Below are 16,044 nucleotides of genomic sequence, written 5' to 3'. Positions count from 1 at the left end.
ACTTTGATCATACTCTTTGCTACAGTACGCAGGTAATCTCACAAACATTTACTAGCATTTATTTTACAAAAGCTCTTGTGTGGTGCTGGTTTTGTGATGCACAATACAGAGTAAAGAATAAGTGAGTATTAATTTGAAGTGCTCATAACTTGCCCGGCTGCTGAATTTGAGAGTACTCTACACATTCGGCATGCTTTTCATATTGAAAGTATAGTTTCCACCTCACAACAGTGGGAGCAGTAGCTCCTCTTCATTTATGCAAATCATCTCACAGACAAAGAATAGACTATTATTGCCACCTATGAAAAGCTGGGTTTAAGTGATTTGCCCATTGTCACATGCTATCATGTGGCAGATGCAGGGATATAACTTTACTCTCTTAAATACTGTTCAATTGTTGTACACACACTTTCATTTTACTACCTGCCATTCCCCAACTAATTCACTGATTCTCCTAGACACAGCCCCTTTTTTGGTACAGAAATGTTGCTCAGGCAGATTTTCAAAATATTTCTGGAATATTGTTGGCTGGAATTTCTAAATACATAGCCGAATAGCTCTGGTCAGATAGCTGTATGGCCAGTTATCTCTGGCATGTTCAGCACATAAATACAGTCCCACCATGTGGATGTGAACACAGCTGCTGTGTTCCAGCAAAGCAGATAAAATATTTCCTAGCACTGCTGGATTTCCTGTGAGCATGCACACATTGCTTTCTGAGGAATCCAGGAGAGAAGTAAGACATACAATGTTCTCCACAATGAAATGGAGGTCTTAACCTCCATGTAACATACTACATGACAATTCACCCTCAAAGCTCAGTTTTCTCTGCCTCAACTTGCAGAGAGTCTCATCAAGACCCCTGAGCCTAATAGTGTACAAAGACCCCAAGAAATATTCACAACTTGATTGTTCATGGCCTGTTACTGGAATACTACACATACACTGAACAGCACGGACCCAGCTGCCTGCTTCTATTACAAGCAAGAACAGCTGAAGTGAGATGAGTGGGGCTGGGGCAGCAAGTGCCTATGTTACTGTAACTGTTCTCAACAACAACAAACCTTCAGGGAAGTGGACAGGGATTTTCTGAACACTTCATCTTGGCCCCTCTCCTTCACCAGCTTAATAAACCCTCACCAGCTTAATGGACCCAATCAAGACCTTGAAGGCAGCTTCCCCCATAAATATCCAAACCACAAGCTATATGGAGGTGCCCAACTCACTGATTCAGCTCCTTCGCTTGCCTTTCAGGGGTGAAGTGCTGAGGCAGGTGACAGGCATAAACACACAAACTTAACTTTTTATTATTTCAAACCCCATTGAAGAGAGAAACAAAAAAGAAAACCAACAACTGCCACCCTTCCCCCCCGAAACAAGCCCCCTCACTAGAGGGACTAGCCCGCCTTGTCCTCCCCTCTGTGCCTCCTCAGGTACACCAGGGGCACTGCCAGAGGGGCACAGGGGAAGAACCGGGACACCTTGCGCTGCCGCTACCGCAGCCGCTGAGGATGAGGGCCAGGGCCAGGGCGAGGGCCTACCCTCACGGCCAAGGCCTCACAGCCGGACGACCCCGCGCGACACAGGTGCGAAGAGAGTGGAGCAGGCGCCCTTGCTCTCTGAATGGTGCATTTAACTGTCAATCAGAGCTCCCTCCCTCCCCCCGTGCCGAGGCTGCCCGATCCAACCGCGTCTCCGCCGGACGCCATCGCGGCCACAGTGATGAGCGGTGGGAGGGGCAAGGCCCCGATATCTCGTACTTCGATTGGCCGAATCAGCCGTCAACTCATTCCGGCGAGGCTCCGCCTCCTCACCGCTCCCCTCTGAAGTTACGGTAAGAGGAGGAAAATGGTGCAGAGATCTCTCGCGATCTGATTGGCCAAGTGGAAACGCCACCCAAGTTAAGACTCCTCCCCCCGGCGGGACAGCGTCTCAGCTGATCGGTCAGCCCCGTGACAGGGTGGGGGTGGGCTTCACTGGCGAATGGTCAGTTCCGTCAGTCACTCCTGTAGAGTCCCGCCCAGCCGCCCTGAATCTCACCTGCAGATTGGATGCAGCGGTTGCCCGTCAGCGCTCCCTAGTGGGCGGGGCGCTCGGCGTTCTCTGTCCGGCGGTGCGGCCCGGCGTCTTCCCAGCGGCGTCTCGCAGGCCGGCACCGCGGCGGGCATGGGGCGGCGCGGCGGGGCTCCCTGGGCCCTGGAGCTGGCGGTGCTGGTGACATCGGCCTGTCTCGCCGGTGAGCGAGCGGGGTCGAGCTAGCGTGGGGGAGCGCTGGGCTGGCCAGCTGCCGCGAGGGGCGGGGAGGGCTGCGTAGCCGCTGCGGAGGGACGTTGCGGGGGAAGGGGCGGCCGCGCGCCCCAGCGAGCCCGGCCGCGACGGTGGGAACGGGGCGCGCGAGCGATTGCGGGGGGAAGGGAGGGCGCGAGCTGGGGGGGGGGGGGGCGGGGGAGGAGGGAGGCGCGCGAGCCGGGCGGGGCGGGGGGGCGACCGGGGGAACGGGCGGCCCTGGGCGGGCGCCTGGTGCGCCCTCGGAGGGCGAGCCCCGCCCGGCCCCGGCCCCCGCAGATAGCCCGGGGGCTTCTCCCGCCCGCGGGCAGCGCTCGGTGGCTGTGGGGGTGCGCCTGTGCCTGGGGGTGCGCCCGCCCGCCCGCCCACCAGCTTCAGGGCTGAGAGGTGGGAGCGGAGGGCTGCCCCTTGAGTGGCGGCTGCCGCTCCCTGCCCCCCTCCCCCCCCGCCCACCCCAGCTCCTCTAGAGACTGTGTGGGAGACTTCCCTCTCCCTTCCCAGCACAGGGCCGTCTGGAGCGTTGTACGGGCACGCATCGCTTTGTTACCTTGTACGAATCTCCACGCTTTGCCGAGCTGCTCTTGCGATCGCTGGAGGCTTTCTGTCATTCCTTGTGAGTCAGGCTTGTGATCTGCGCTTCAGGCTTCCAGGCCCCGTGAATAGTTTTCGCTCGGTATACCTTAGTTCTTCGGTCCAGGTTCACAAAGGCTTTTGAGAGCCGAAGTTCTCCTGAGGTACAACTTTGGTGAGGTAGAAGTTTGATTAAGTCTTCCGTAGGTGGGTGGATAACAGTATGCAGGATGAATTGCATCTCAGAATTTATTCTCTAGACCTCACTGAATATGTGGCCCGGTGGGGTATTGTGGTCAAGGAATTATAGTGTGTCTGAGGAAGAGGCTTGTGTTCCCAAGTTCAAATTCAGTTTTGCTCATTGAGGCCTTGAACAAGCCTAGCAAGGCAAATTTGGTTAAAACGGGTAATGCTCTAATCTTATTGACCTAAGCAACCTTGTCCTGAGTAAGCCGACTTGTCCTAAATAATGTGTGTGACTGTCTTATAGCCTTGTGGAAAATTAAAGCAACGTGTGAAATCCTAAAGACTGAGCAAAAAAGTTTGTAGCAATTTTGTAAATTCCTTCCTAAGCAAATTCATCTGGAAACATTTCTGTTCTTCCAAATACAGGTCTGTAGCGGTTTAACCTCAGTCGGCAACTGAGCACCACAGGGCCGCTCGCTCACTCTCCCCCCCCGCCCCCGGTGGGATGGGGGAGAGAATCAGAAGAGTAAAAGTGAGGAAACTCATGGGTTGAGATAAAAACAGTTTAATAATTAAAATAGAATAAAATCCTAATAATATACAAAGCAAGTGATGCATAGTGCAATTGCTCACCACCCACCAACCGATGCCCAGCCAGTCCCCGAGCAGCGGCCCCCCCGGCCAGCTTTCCCCCAGTTTATGTACTGAGCATGACGTCACATGGTATGGAATGTCCCTGGGGCCAGTTTGGGTCAGCTGTCCTGGCTGTGCCCCCTCCCAGCTTCTTGTGCACCTCCAGCCTTCTCAGTCGGCAGAGCATGGGAAGCTGGAAAGTCCTTGACTAGTGTAAGCACTACTTAGCAACAACTAAAACATCGGTGTGTTATCGACATTGTTCTCATCCCAAATCCAAAACACTGTACCAGCTACTAGGAAGAAAATTAACTCTATCCCAGCCGAAACCAGGACAAGGTTGATGCACCATTAAAATTGCTAGCAGGCCATCCAATGAACACATATCAATTTAAAACAAAAAATGCTTGAATCTGCTCCGTATACATGTGTTGGTTTGGGCTTTTTCCTTCCTTTTGCCACCCTTCCCTGACCTGCATCGCAGTACTTTGTTCCTTTAGTATGTTTATCATAATATGGCTCAGATTTACTGTCAACATTTGTATGCGTGATCATGATCCAGGCTTTAAAACAGCATCTTCAAGGTCAGATTGGTTAAATTAATGTTAGGGAAGATTATAACCACACAACACATCAGTTTACTGTTCCATTATTTTTGTAAATGACCTTTAGATTTGCAGATGCCCTGGAAAACTATTTTATATAGCTACTTGCATTGGTAGCTAATTTTCAGTGATCATATGAGTAAATACTTTTTTTTTCCTTCTTAGATGGTACATCTTATTCATGTAATGTTGAAGTATGTAGTCAGACTGATTATATAATTAGAACTTAAACTTAGATGGCCTGCAAATATTTATTGTTCTCCTACTTGATTTTCTCGAGTCTTGTATCAGATTAGTTTTCCGGTAGAAACATTGCTCATTGGGGGGATACGTCTGAAGTTTTGCGTTGTGGATGTTACTGCTTAAATACATCAAATACGTTTTAAAATTTATTTAGATAAATGTTTGCGTACACAGTATTGCAGTTATGCTTAAGTGATTTTTAAAATAGGAAGCTAGACTGAAATAAGCCCATCTTTTATTTCATGGAGTCCTCTCTGACTTTATTACACAATAAATTGCTGTCATCACAACACAGATTAGAAATGATGCTTTTAGTCAACCTTGCTATTCAAGGTAATGAGGAAAAGAGGGAAGGAGGGGTCGCAAATAAGTGAAAACCCAACATGAGAAGTATTGTAGATTGTGGCTTCACACAGTCAGCCTAGGTCCAGTACCGCATCTGAGGAAGAAGAACATCTCGCAACGTCACGTGGTTGAGAAGGCAGAGCAGAGACACCGGAGCCGTTCTGCAGAAGCCAGGTTGTTCCTGGCAGTGCTCTGTTTAAGCCAGCACTGACTCTGCTGGTCCTCCTGGCTCTGGGTTCAGTGGCTCAGGCTGTTGCCTGCATGAAAAGAGGTGTTATGCCAAGCAGTCCTGGAAGCAAACAGAGCCGTGTTGGTGCATAGCTGCTTGTGAGCTAACAGGATTTTGGAGTCTGCCTGGCCGTACTGAGAGTTAGCTTTACCAGGTCTGAACTGTGACACCGCTCACAATCTGCTAGTGAGTACGCAGAAGTGTACTGTGCTGTTGCTTGAATAATTGTCCTGCTTTTGTTAACGTGGATTTGTCCATCCTTAGTCATTGCTTTATAGAAACCTTAGTTTGTATTCCAGAGCGTTAAAACAATCGGTTCTCATTACTTGTGTTACATAAATTGATGGGTATGAGAGGGAGGAATAGGGGGTCTTATTAAGCTCTAATACGCTCTTTTTCTGTGATGTAAGGGAAAGATTGTGAAAACTGACAGCTTTTTTTGTTTGTTTTTAGGTGTATGCGGTGATGAATTTAGCGTCTTACGATCACCTCAGTCAGTTGTTTTTCGAGATGGAAGTTGGCCCATTCCTGGCGAGCGGATCCCAGATGTGGCTGCGTTATCCATGGGCTTTTCTGTTGAAGATGTATGTTTCAGGTCTTGATTTTGAAATGCCTCTAAAACTACAGACCTGCTCGCTTAACATGCAAATCTTCCTGTCATGTGCTAGAATATATAACATATCATCCCGTTTGTCCTGAGGAATGCATGACTCGTCAGAGGGTGGTTTCCAAGCACAGAGCTATATCAGTCATATGAGCAGCAAAAGGCTGTGCTAGCCGGCTAATTTGAATCATCAACTACAGAAGGAAGCAAGCCTGTGGAGCCTTTACTGTGATGTTCTTCAGTTCCTCTGAGACCCAGCTACATGCTGTGTCCCCCCATCCGTAGTCACGTACTGAGAATCTGTGGAAACCATTGCATTTCTTGCCTACGAGCTATATCTGTAGGGCTCTGCTCCAGGGTACTCCGAAGATTGTGAGAAACGGCTTGGCTAGGCAGGCATTGTGTCAGGTCAGCAAGCTTGTCTGCTGAGCATAGTTAATAAGAACAAATAAACCAAATAGTTAGGAAGTAATCCAAAGACTTGAAAACCTAATTTGTGGTAGTGTTTCCCAAATTAGGTTTTTGAACATAGCTTTAGCGATGTTTAAAGTGCGGCATGTGAGTAGGAGCCCTTGGATTCATTCCATTTTGCCTACTGAATTTTTTGCTGGGCTTCAGCAGGGATGAGTGGCCGTTGAAGCAGTACGGGAAAGCTTAATAGCCAGCCATCTCTGGCAGTGTCTGTGTGTGGCCAGATACTTAAAGCTACAAGCTGGGATATTCTCACAATGCTTGTGAGGGAGGCCGGTTCCCTTTCTGCAATTCCATACTGCAGCTAAGCAAGGGGTCTGATAAGTCTGGTTTGAATGCAGGTCTGTTTAGCCTGTGTTTTGGCATTTGTCTGAAAATATCTTGCTGTCAATTAATTACGCTTTTTTGTCACTAAACTAGTAACAGAAATTCTTATGAGTAGTATTCCTAAGAAGTATATTTTGATTATTTTATCAAGAAAAAACAACACATCAGATGGTATTGTGTGCATTGCATGTAAAGACACCCAGCAAAACAGTGGGTTTTGGCCCATTTTGAACACTTGACTTTTGGCATACGGGTCATCTGGAGGTATAAAATGGTTATTGTGGGGAAAAAAAGTGTTTCAGTACTCACTCTGTGCCTTTGCCAAAGTTTGGAATTAATTTGCTCTGATGGGTCCGTAGCATCCTTTAGAAATAGTTCTCTATTAGTATTATTTCAAATCCTAGAAGCAGGCAGGGAAGGAAGCATTTAAATTACTCTATTCAGTTAAGCCCTGAAACTGAAAGTTACCAGCATTGTCCTTAAGGCAGTGATCACTGTGTAGGCAGCTTCCTACCCCAGCATGGAGAATACCGCAGGGCCAAAACACTCTTTTTGCAGTTTACATCAAGGCTGTAGTCTAGGAACATAAACTGATGGTGCAGTAGGTGCGCTGTAGAGGATTTGGAATTCTTACTGTGTTACATTGGGGATTCTCAAAAACAGTCATTCAGTATTTCTCCCTTGTTAAGGCAACATAAAACTGAACCCCTTTTTGTCCCTGATGATGCTTTAAAAGTTTTTCTTTTGTTTCTTTGAGGTGATACAGGTCATAACGTCAATGATATTTAATTCTAAAATCCAAACAAATTGGTTTCATAAAACTTAAGCAAGCAGTTATGTCTTTTACACAAATGGAGAAATCTGTTTGAATTCATTCTAAATAGATGAATTTGTATTTTGTGCCTGAATAAACCAGCCAGGTAATGTTCACTGTGCTCTTACTGATGCATAACTGTAGTAAGCTACTAAGGAATCCTGTGTTTCTATGCAAATTTGTAAGTTTTAGATTAGTAGGATCTTGGTATGATTGATGCTTCCCCCCCTTTCCCCCCCCCCCGTTTCTCTCTGGTACTGAAAATATCAAGGTGTTAGTGTTTTAATGTGCCTAAACCTGTTTCTGTGGTGTTTTGCGAAAGGGTTTGTTTTTGTGTTTTGTTTTTTTGTTTGTTTTGTTTTTTTTAATTCAGCCTTCACTTATTAAATACAGACTATGATATTTCTAATTTAATTATGGGAAATAACTCTTGATATATCCAGTATGTATAATGCTTTCTCGGTGTAGAATTTGCTATGAAGTTACTGGCAGCTCTTAAACTAACAGTTTCTTCATGGTTAACTTGAGACAGCATCATTCAAGATGAAAGCATTCTAGTATTAACTTACTTCCCCATAAAATTTCCAATAGGCTGTCCTGCACAGAGATATTAACAAGATAGTTATAAGCTATTTTGCTGTAATGGTGGGGGAGGGCTCTTCTCTTTCTCCCTGTGAAATACAAGGTTTTTTACTGTTTTATAATAGGACCTTTCCTGGCCTGGGCTTGCAGTGGGTGATCTGTTTCACAGACCGCGAGCTACCGTGCTGGTAACAGTGAAGGGAGTAGACAAGCTGGCATTGCCTGTGAAGGGGATTTCTTACCCTATTGAGAATGTGAGTATCCACATTTGGAACTGTTGCGTGATTTCTGTGACTCTTGTGATCTAACGAGAAGTACATGACTCTCAACTGTAGTCCTTGACGTTCACTTATTTCTTACTTGAAGTTCACATATCCCCTAGAATGATGGATCAGGCTGTACAGATAAATAATCCAGTCAGACTCCTGTACAAGGTGAGAGGCTTTTAAGATCAGCCAGGGCCTCCTGTGTTGAGTTCAGTAACTTGTTTGACCAAAGCGTGTTCTCCTTGAAAGGCATCTAGTTTTAAAATGTTTGTACCAAGAGGCAGAGAATCCACTGTTTCCCATGTTAACTTATTGATTCATAGTCAGAATTACTAACTTTTTTGCTTCAGCTGAGTGTGTGTGGTAGCATTTGATATGATGTTGATTCTTTGATGTACTGTATCGCCCTCTAAGCAGTCTGAGTTTTCATCAAGTACTTGACTGTGAAATACAGCATTTTGAGACACCATTCAATTATACTGTATTAAAAATAAAACAACAAGCAACTTTACCTGTACACGTCACTGGCTGTCTTTGCTGAGACTCTTTTCTCATGCTTGTCACAGCATCACAGAATCACTTAGGTTGGAAGGGACCTCTTGAAATCATCTAGTCCAACCCCCTGATCAAGCAGGGTCAGCTAGAGCAGGCTGTCCAGGACTCTGTCCAGTTGGGTTTTGAATATCCACAGATGGAGACTCCACAACCTGTCTGGGCAACCTGTGCCAGTATTTGACCACCCTTACAGTAAAAAAAACTGTTCTTGTGTTCAGATAGAATTTCCTGTTTTTTTAAATTTATGCCTGTTGCCTCTTCTCCTGTCATATGATTTTGTCTACACACCTCTTAACAGGAGCACAGTAACTTACAAAATAATGGTAACTGTACAGTGTCTATTCACTTCTCCTTTATAAATACGTTGTCTGCTTTAATCCATTTTGCTGCAGTATTGGCCCAGTTCTTCATGTTGAGCTGTTGTTTGTCCAGCATGAACCCCCACAAACCCTTTTCAAATAATTTGTGTTTCAGCTTATTTCTAACTAGTTCATTCTGCTTCTTGGAAAACTTTGTTTTGCACTGGTTTACCACGCATTTTGGCTCTGTGCGACTGCTGTGCTCCTGTTAAGAATTATCATTTATCATTTTATTATTTCAGTCAAACTGTGGAATCTTCAGTGACGATGTTGAATAGTGTTTTGTTTAATATTGACACCCTATTGCACACCCCAAGATGAGGAGGTGATTTCCCTATGAAATTACTTTTACAGCTGCCAGGCAGCCTTTTAATCTATCTTAAAATATCAGCGTTTAATCGGAATGTTTTGTGGCTTTACACCGAACTCAGGTCAAATTCAGCTTAACACAGATCTGGTTTCACATCAGCTTTCAAGCACAGCTCACTAGTTGAGGCACAGTTACACGCTGGCATTGCTGCAATGGGGTCTGGACCAAAACTGATTTAGGATTGTCTGCACCTGACCGTGTAGGCATTGCTAACTTCTGGAAACCTTAAATATACTTGAAGTCTTCAGTTGTGTTTGCGCTGATGTGTGCATAATGCATATTTGCTTTAATTCCTATTAATAGGAATTAATATTCCTAAGCTTTAATTGTTTCCGTTAACTGCTGCCAAGGCTTCAGATGAGCTGCCCCAAATGTATGCTGGCAAAGTACGGGTTCTCCAATATTCAGTAGTTTCAAATGATTATCATTGAGATCATCCATGTTCAGGACCGCTGGGTACAAATTATCCTAGCTTACAGACTTACTAAAATTTATTAGACAAAATATTTTTACACTCTTTAACTAGTGAATGGAAATGTGCTGTTCTGCTTCTTTTTAGATGAAACCCAGAAGTAAGTGTTTAGAAAAACTAACAGCTTTATTAGCTTGCCAGTAATGGCACTATACCATGCTAGGATTTCTTTTAGTAATTTTTTTTTATACGGCTCTTTTCTTTGGTGTTTCAGCAATTGGTCTTTCTACTGGTATATTTTCATTCATCAGTTTTCTGTGGTTCATAACTTTCCATTTGCACTAAGATTGGTTTTCCCTTTTGTATTGCTTCTATATTTGTTGGTCTTGCTTTACTGATAAACAAGGCTATGCTCTTAGCTTAAGTAAGCCTCTTAATTACACAGTCATAGCCCCTTGGAGTTCTTAAAAATATATTATGTCCTCCATATATACAAATAAATTGTCTGTTTATAGATACACAGTTGATGTTTTGCACATTGGCTACTATTATTTGTTGTTATCACTTTGGAAATATGCATACTCTTTGCTCAAAAAGAGGTGGTCCTATTTTTCCGGACTTCTGTAGTTAAGCAAATTATCTCCTACTGTTAGGCCCTGTTTTACCCAAAAATCTAACTAGACTTTGTCTTCCAGGCTGTTCCTTTCAGTCTTGACAGTGTTGCGAACGCTATTCATACTTTGTTCTCTGAGGAAACTCCTGTGGTCTTGCAGCTGGCCCCCAGTGAGGAAGTGAGTATTGCTTCACTTCTGATTCCAGATGTTCTAAATAGTAAACCTCTTTCCACTTGTGTGGCTGGAGCAAACCTAATTGATTATATGAAACATTTTGCATTGGAGAGAGATTGCAAGTATGATTGATTCTCAATGTGTGACTGGAAAACTAAAAAAACCTAACCTTTGTTGTTATTAAACAATGGCTACTCCTGCAGAGAGTGTACATGGTGGGCAAGGCAAACTCTGTATTTGAAGATCTTTCTGTCACACTGCGCCAACTGCGAAACCGCTTATTCCAGGACAACTCCATTCTCAGCTCCCTTCCTCTCAACTCCCTCAGCAGAAACAATGAGGTAAAAAACTTTAATCAGTGGGAGCTTTTATGATTTTTTCTAGTATTCTTAGTTAGCTTGTGCTTTTTTTTCCTCTCGCTTTGCCTAGGAGAGCCTACTGTAACTTTTTCTAACTAAATTCTAAGAAGTAAGTTTTAAGTTCTTTTTTAAGTAACTTTATTGAAGGAGTAATTTCCTTCTAGCATGTTCTGATGCTGTAACAGACATAACCTGTTATAAGATACTGAGACTTGCAACAAAATGAGACTTCCCTAACTTTGGTTTCATGAAAGGAAATACCTGTCTCTTTCTTCCTGCCTCTTCCCCCAGGTTGACTTGCTTTTTCTGTCAGAACTACAAGTCCTACATGATATTGCAAGCCTGGTAAGATTTTTTGAAACGCGTTCCCCATCTTATGTCACAAACTTCGGAGACCTCATTTAAAGGTAGAGAAGCTATAGCCAGGATACTTGGCAACCAGTGATATATATTCAAGTGTGTCATCAGTTGGTTGCATCAGTTTCAGTAATGCATTCTCAAGCTATTGGCATCAGCCCTGTCACTGACAGAAGAAAATGAGAACCTTAATCATCTGCAATTTCTTTTGCGTTGTGTTTGGTGAGAACAGGGGGAATTCTGAGCTGCTGTTGCTCCATACCCAGACACAGGAAGTACTCGGTGAAGAATTTGCTGGGGCTTTCCTTGTTTTCTTACTTGAGAAGTAATGGTAGTTAAGAACGTGTTCTTTGCCCTGTCCACCATTTTACTTCAAAATATCACCATAACATTTTATCTGAAAAGACTGGGGTTACTTTTGTAGCGTGAATAGTGATGGTGACGGAAATGTTCCAATGGAGGGGTGAGCTTTTAATTCTGATCTTTTTAAGCAAAAAGCTTCTTATGCTCTTTTTACTAAGAAGCTACTGTCTTGTTGCTGTGGTTTAGGGTTTGTTTTGGGGTTTTGGTTTTTTTTTTTTTTCTTTAAGCTACAGCCCTCAGTTACTTAAAGTGAAAGAAGCAGTAATGAAAAACTCAGAAGTTCACATTAGGTGAAGGGCTGGTGGAGAGAAATGGGGCTCTTGAGGAAGTGAGGTAGAACAACTTATTTTTGTCTTGCAGGCTAGAAATGCCGTAGTTAAAGTAGATGGGAAGATAGGAACAGATTAAATTCCTTGCTTTCAGAGACTGTTCTCTTGTGCGGGCAAATGTCAGTGCTGCAAGAATATCACTACTCTCCTGATAATTTGGATTATATTGGTTGGATTTTATGACAATGGGATGATACTCCTTAAGTAAACTACTTTTGTACATGGGCAACAGCAAGGTGGAAGTTGCAACCTACTCAGTTTGCAAGGGCCAGCTTCAGTGAAGGGAATAGTAGTATCCAAGTATTGTAGGGTTTGTTTTTTTTTTCCTCCAAGTTTCATTTTTATGGCAATTACAGAACAAGGATTCTGATGTGAATAAGTATAATGTTTCTTTTTAGTAGAGCTCTATATTACATGTATATAACCTCATATTAGGAACAGATGCTACATGATGATCATCTGCTTTCTTCTGTAGAATAAGAAAAGAAACAATTGTGGACATCTTCTAGTTAAGCTGGCAAGAAATTCCACTTCCTAATCAATAAGGAACATGACTGTGGAAAGTGAGGCTGGATTAGTCCCAGCAAACTGATGTTGTGAAATATGTTTTTAAAGTAACCTGTGTATGAATTAATTTCTTTCTGCCCTCAATGGTGTGCCAAAGCTGTCTCGACACAAGCACTTAGCCAAAGATCACTCTCCAGACCTGTATTCTCTGGAACTGGCTGGCTTGGAAGAGGTTGGAAAACGATACGGGGAAGATTCTCAGCAGTTCAAGGATGCTTCTCAAATTCTTGTAGACTCTTTGCAAAAGGTATACTTTCTACCTAATGAATAAAACTCACAGGAATACTAAGGAAATAATTTTTTTTGCATTAACTACAAGGGAGCTAGTTTATTGACTGTCTTCTGCTTTGAATTGTCACTTCATTAGTGATGGCTTGACGCCATCATCACTTGATGCTTGTTTTTGTTTGGTTTTTAAAATGCAGTTGTTCAGTTATAAAATCGAATGTTACAATTTGCCATTCTGGAAAGTGCTGACATGATTCTACAATGTGTTAGATATTTTGCATAAAGGAGTAGGAATATATTGAAACCATATATCAACATGACTCGATACGTTTGTTTTTCCTAAATAAATATCTTGCACTTAAACCCACCAGTACGTCTCTCAAAAACTGGCTCTCAGAAATGTGGAAATATCTTTATCCCAGGGTGCAGTGGTTAGTCTCCCCTTGCCCACAAAGCTGTATAAATCTAAATTTCCAAGCCTCTAAAATAACCGCTGTTCACCTATCAGTGTGCTCAAAAAAGTAATTCTTTAGCAGGTCTTATGTAATCATTAGATAAAATCTTTATTAAGACCAGTCACTTTTGAGAGTTTCAAAAGCATGATGGAAAAGTGTAAAAGCATGAATTTGCTAAGCCAAATAACTGTTTTCTCTAAATGTTACTCTTTGGCCTCTTTGCAGTTAAGCAAGTATATTTAAATACTAGACATATTAGTCTTTGGATCAGATTAAAATATTCAGGTTCATAATTTCCCAGTGGAAGGTTGAGAACCTAAGTATTTTGTTGAAACTGACAGACATACAATTGGGAAACTATATGGGGGCGTGCCTTCTGTAAAAGGGATGAAGGAACGAATTTCAGCCCAGAAAGCAGTCGTAAGCTACAGTCTGTTGAACAGTGGTTGAGGGGTTTTAAAGAGATGTTGTAAACCAGGTGAAAGTTGGCACTTTCTTAGTGGAATTCTAAAATAGTGTAAATTTTTACCACTTTCCATAAGCTGCTTATTCCTGAAGCTGGCATCTTATGGTTTAGTACATCTTTCTAACAAAACTCTTTGTAATTCCTGGCTACGGCGTAGATTTTAAATTAAATCACTTTTGCTTTTCCAGTTTGCAGATGAGATGTTTAACCTGTATAGTGGGAATGCAGTAGTAGAAGTGGTGGCTGTGAAGGCATTTAATTCTCCCCTCATGAGGAAGACTCGCTCCATTCTTCAGTCTTCACAGGTAGTAGATGCACATTTTTCTATATATCATTTATTAAAAGTGATCCAAACTGCATCACTTCTTCATTTGAGCGTAACTTTTTTTTTAAGGGCTAGAATACTGGCTATGATTTAGGCATGGGCATGAAGAGGTCAGCTTACCTGTCTTGATCTTCGCTTAATCATACAGTAATTTAGGTTGAAGAGGGCTGCTGGAGGTCATCTAGTCCAACCTACTGCTCAAAGCAGGATTAATTTAGGAGTTAGGTCAGGCTGCTCAGGTCCTTGTCCAGCCAAGTTCTTGAAAAGGCCGTGGCTGGAAGTCCTAGAGCCTCTCTGGACAGCTTGTTCCAAGGTATTAACCACTTTCACTGTGAAAACTTCTTCCCTTATGTCGTGTTAGAATTTGCATTTCTGTCGTTTTCTCCCCAGTACAGTAGTGCATGCAAGTCCTGCCTCACGGGTGGGGAAAAAATTGTTTTCCTTGACTTGCTGCCTACACTCCAGATGGAGCCCAGGATGCAGTTGCCCTTCGTCACTGCAGGGGCACGCTGCTGACTCCTGTTCACCTTGTCCACCAGGACCTCCAGGTCCCTCTCTGCAGAGCTGCTGCCCAGTGGGTCAGTCCCCAGCCTGTGCTGTCACGTGGGGTTATTCTGTCCCCGGAGCAGGGCTTTGCGTTCGTCCTCATCGAATTTCACGAGGCTCCTGTCAGCCCATTCCTTTGGATTCCATTGATGTCAATCACATAATCACTCTTGCATTTTGTGCCCTAGCATCAGAATTGTCTAGACAAAAATGCATCTCTCCTATTCAGATTGCTCAGATTTTCGATGTAGTCGGAATGCGTTTTGTATGCAAGCTAACTTTAAAGTAACGCACTTACTTTCTTTATTACAGAGCGAAACAGAAAATCCATATAACCTTGCCTATCCGTATAACTACAACTACTCTGTAATCTTCAACATTATTCTGTGGATGATGATAGGTCTTGCTTTAGCTGTGATAGTTATCTCCTACAACCTCTGGAACATGGATCCTGGGTATGACAGCATTATTTATAGGATGACAAATCAGAAGATAAGAATGGATTGAACTACACTGTGTTTCAGCGCAAGGAAATGATGGAGAGTAAGGTCTCCTTTAAACTGTGTGGAAAACAAATATTCTGACATGGTTAATTGTGGAATTTTTTAAAAGGTGTATTTATTTCTAAGTTGTTTTTTTTCCCTCTCAAGCCTATTTTAAATGTTAGTAGTAGCACCAGTTGGGATTTAGAAATTGAAATCTGCTTGTTTAAAAAAACAAAACACAACAATCCCCAAACTAATTGTTACTAAAGTAACATCGTTCCTTTTTTTTTATCATGTAACATGAGTTTTTGAAATGCCCTGTACTGCCTGTGACTGTGTGCAAAACAGATAAATTTCAATTTATGATAGCAACATGTTGTTTGAAACTTTTACACTGGAAGATTAGAAATTATAGCTAAATTGTTGTGTTGTATATTATGAACCAGTTGTAAATGTTTGATGTAAATATTTATAATGGCTATATGTAACTTCAGAGAGGATAGTAATTATTCTTTAGTAAAATACTAAATATAGAAATATTTCTACAAGACTACGATTCTAGTGGCACAAATGGCATTTTGATCTCATGTTGGTGGCTCAGATGTAAGCTGTAGACAGAAGGATCCTTTACCTAGAACTTTAATGATTTGGAGGTAAATAATACTAGTGTGGCTGGTCTATACAGTGGAGAGTCTATAAATATTGAAGTAGCACCAGTCTGATCACGGTCTAATGTCACATAGGGTTGAAAGTTCCTATTATGATGCTTCATATTCCTTCCATTTGTGTTGATGTTGTTATAAAAAAACCTGAATCAATTCTTTTTGATGATAAGAGTGGACCAACACTTGAGTTAAGTATACCTGGATTATAGTCCTGCTTCAACCATTCAATAAAACAAAGAACAGTTGTTCTGGAA

At 42.8% G+C, this 16,044-nt stretch overlaps 1 protein-coding gene across 1 annotated transcript; it reads left to right on the top strand.

The window, feature by feature from the left end:
• Positions 1 to 1,963: 1,963 nt before the first annotated feature.
• ATP6AP2 (ATPase H+ transporting accessory protein 2) lies at positions 1,964 to 16,044 on the top strand. Its single transcript, XM_076355346.1, has 9 exons — positions 1,964 to 2,236; positions 5,551 to 5,681; positions 8,021 to 8,149; positions 10,553 to 10,648; positions 10,849 to 10,986; positions 11,296 to 11,349; positions 12,718 to 12,867; positions 13,958 to 14,074; positions 14,953 to 16,044. The coding sequence occupies exons 1-9, from the start codon at positions 1,984 to 1,986 to the stop codon at positions 15,145 to 15,147; spliced, it is 1,263 nt and encodes a 420-aa protein (XP_076211461.1). The 5' UTR covers positions 1,964 to 1,983; the 3' UTR covers positions 15,148 to 16,044.

The sequence above is a fragment of the Aptenodytes patagonicus genome, chromosome 1, assembly GCF_965638725.1.
Source record: "Aptenodytes patagonicus chromosome 1, bAptPat1.pri.cur, whole genome shotgun sequence".
Taxonomy (NCBI): domain Eukaryota; kingdom Metazoa; phylum Chordata; class Aves; order Sphenisciformes; family Spheniscidae; genus Aptenodytes; species Aptenodytes patagonicus.
Note: the sequence above shows the minus strand (reverse complement) of the source record. Positions and strands in the feature narration are given on the sequence as shown.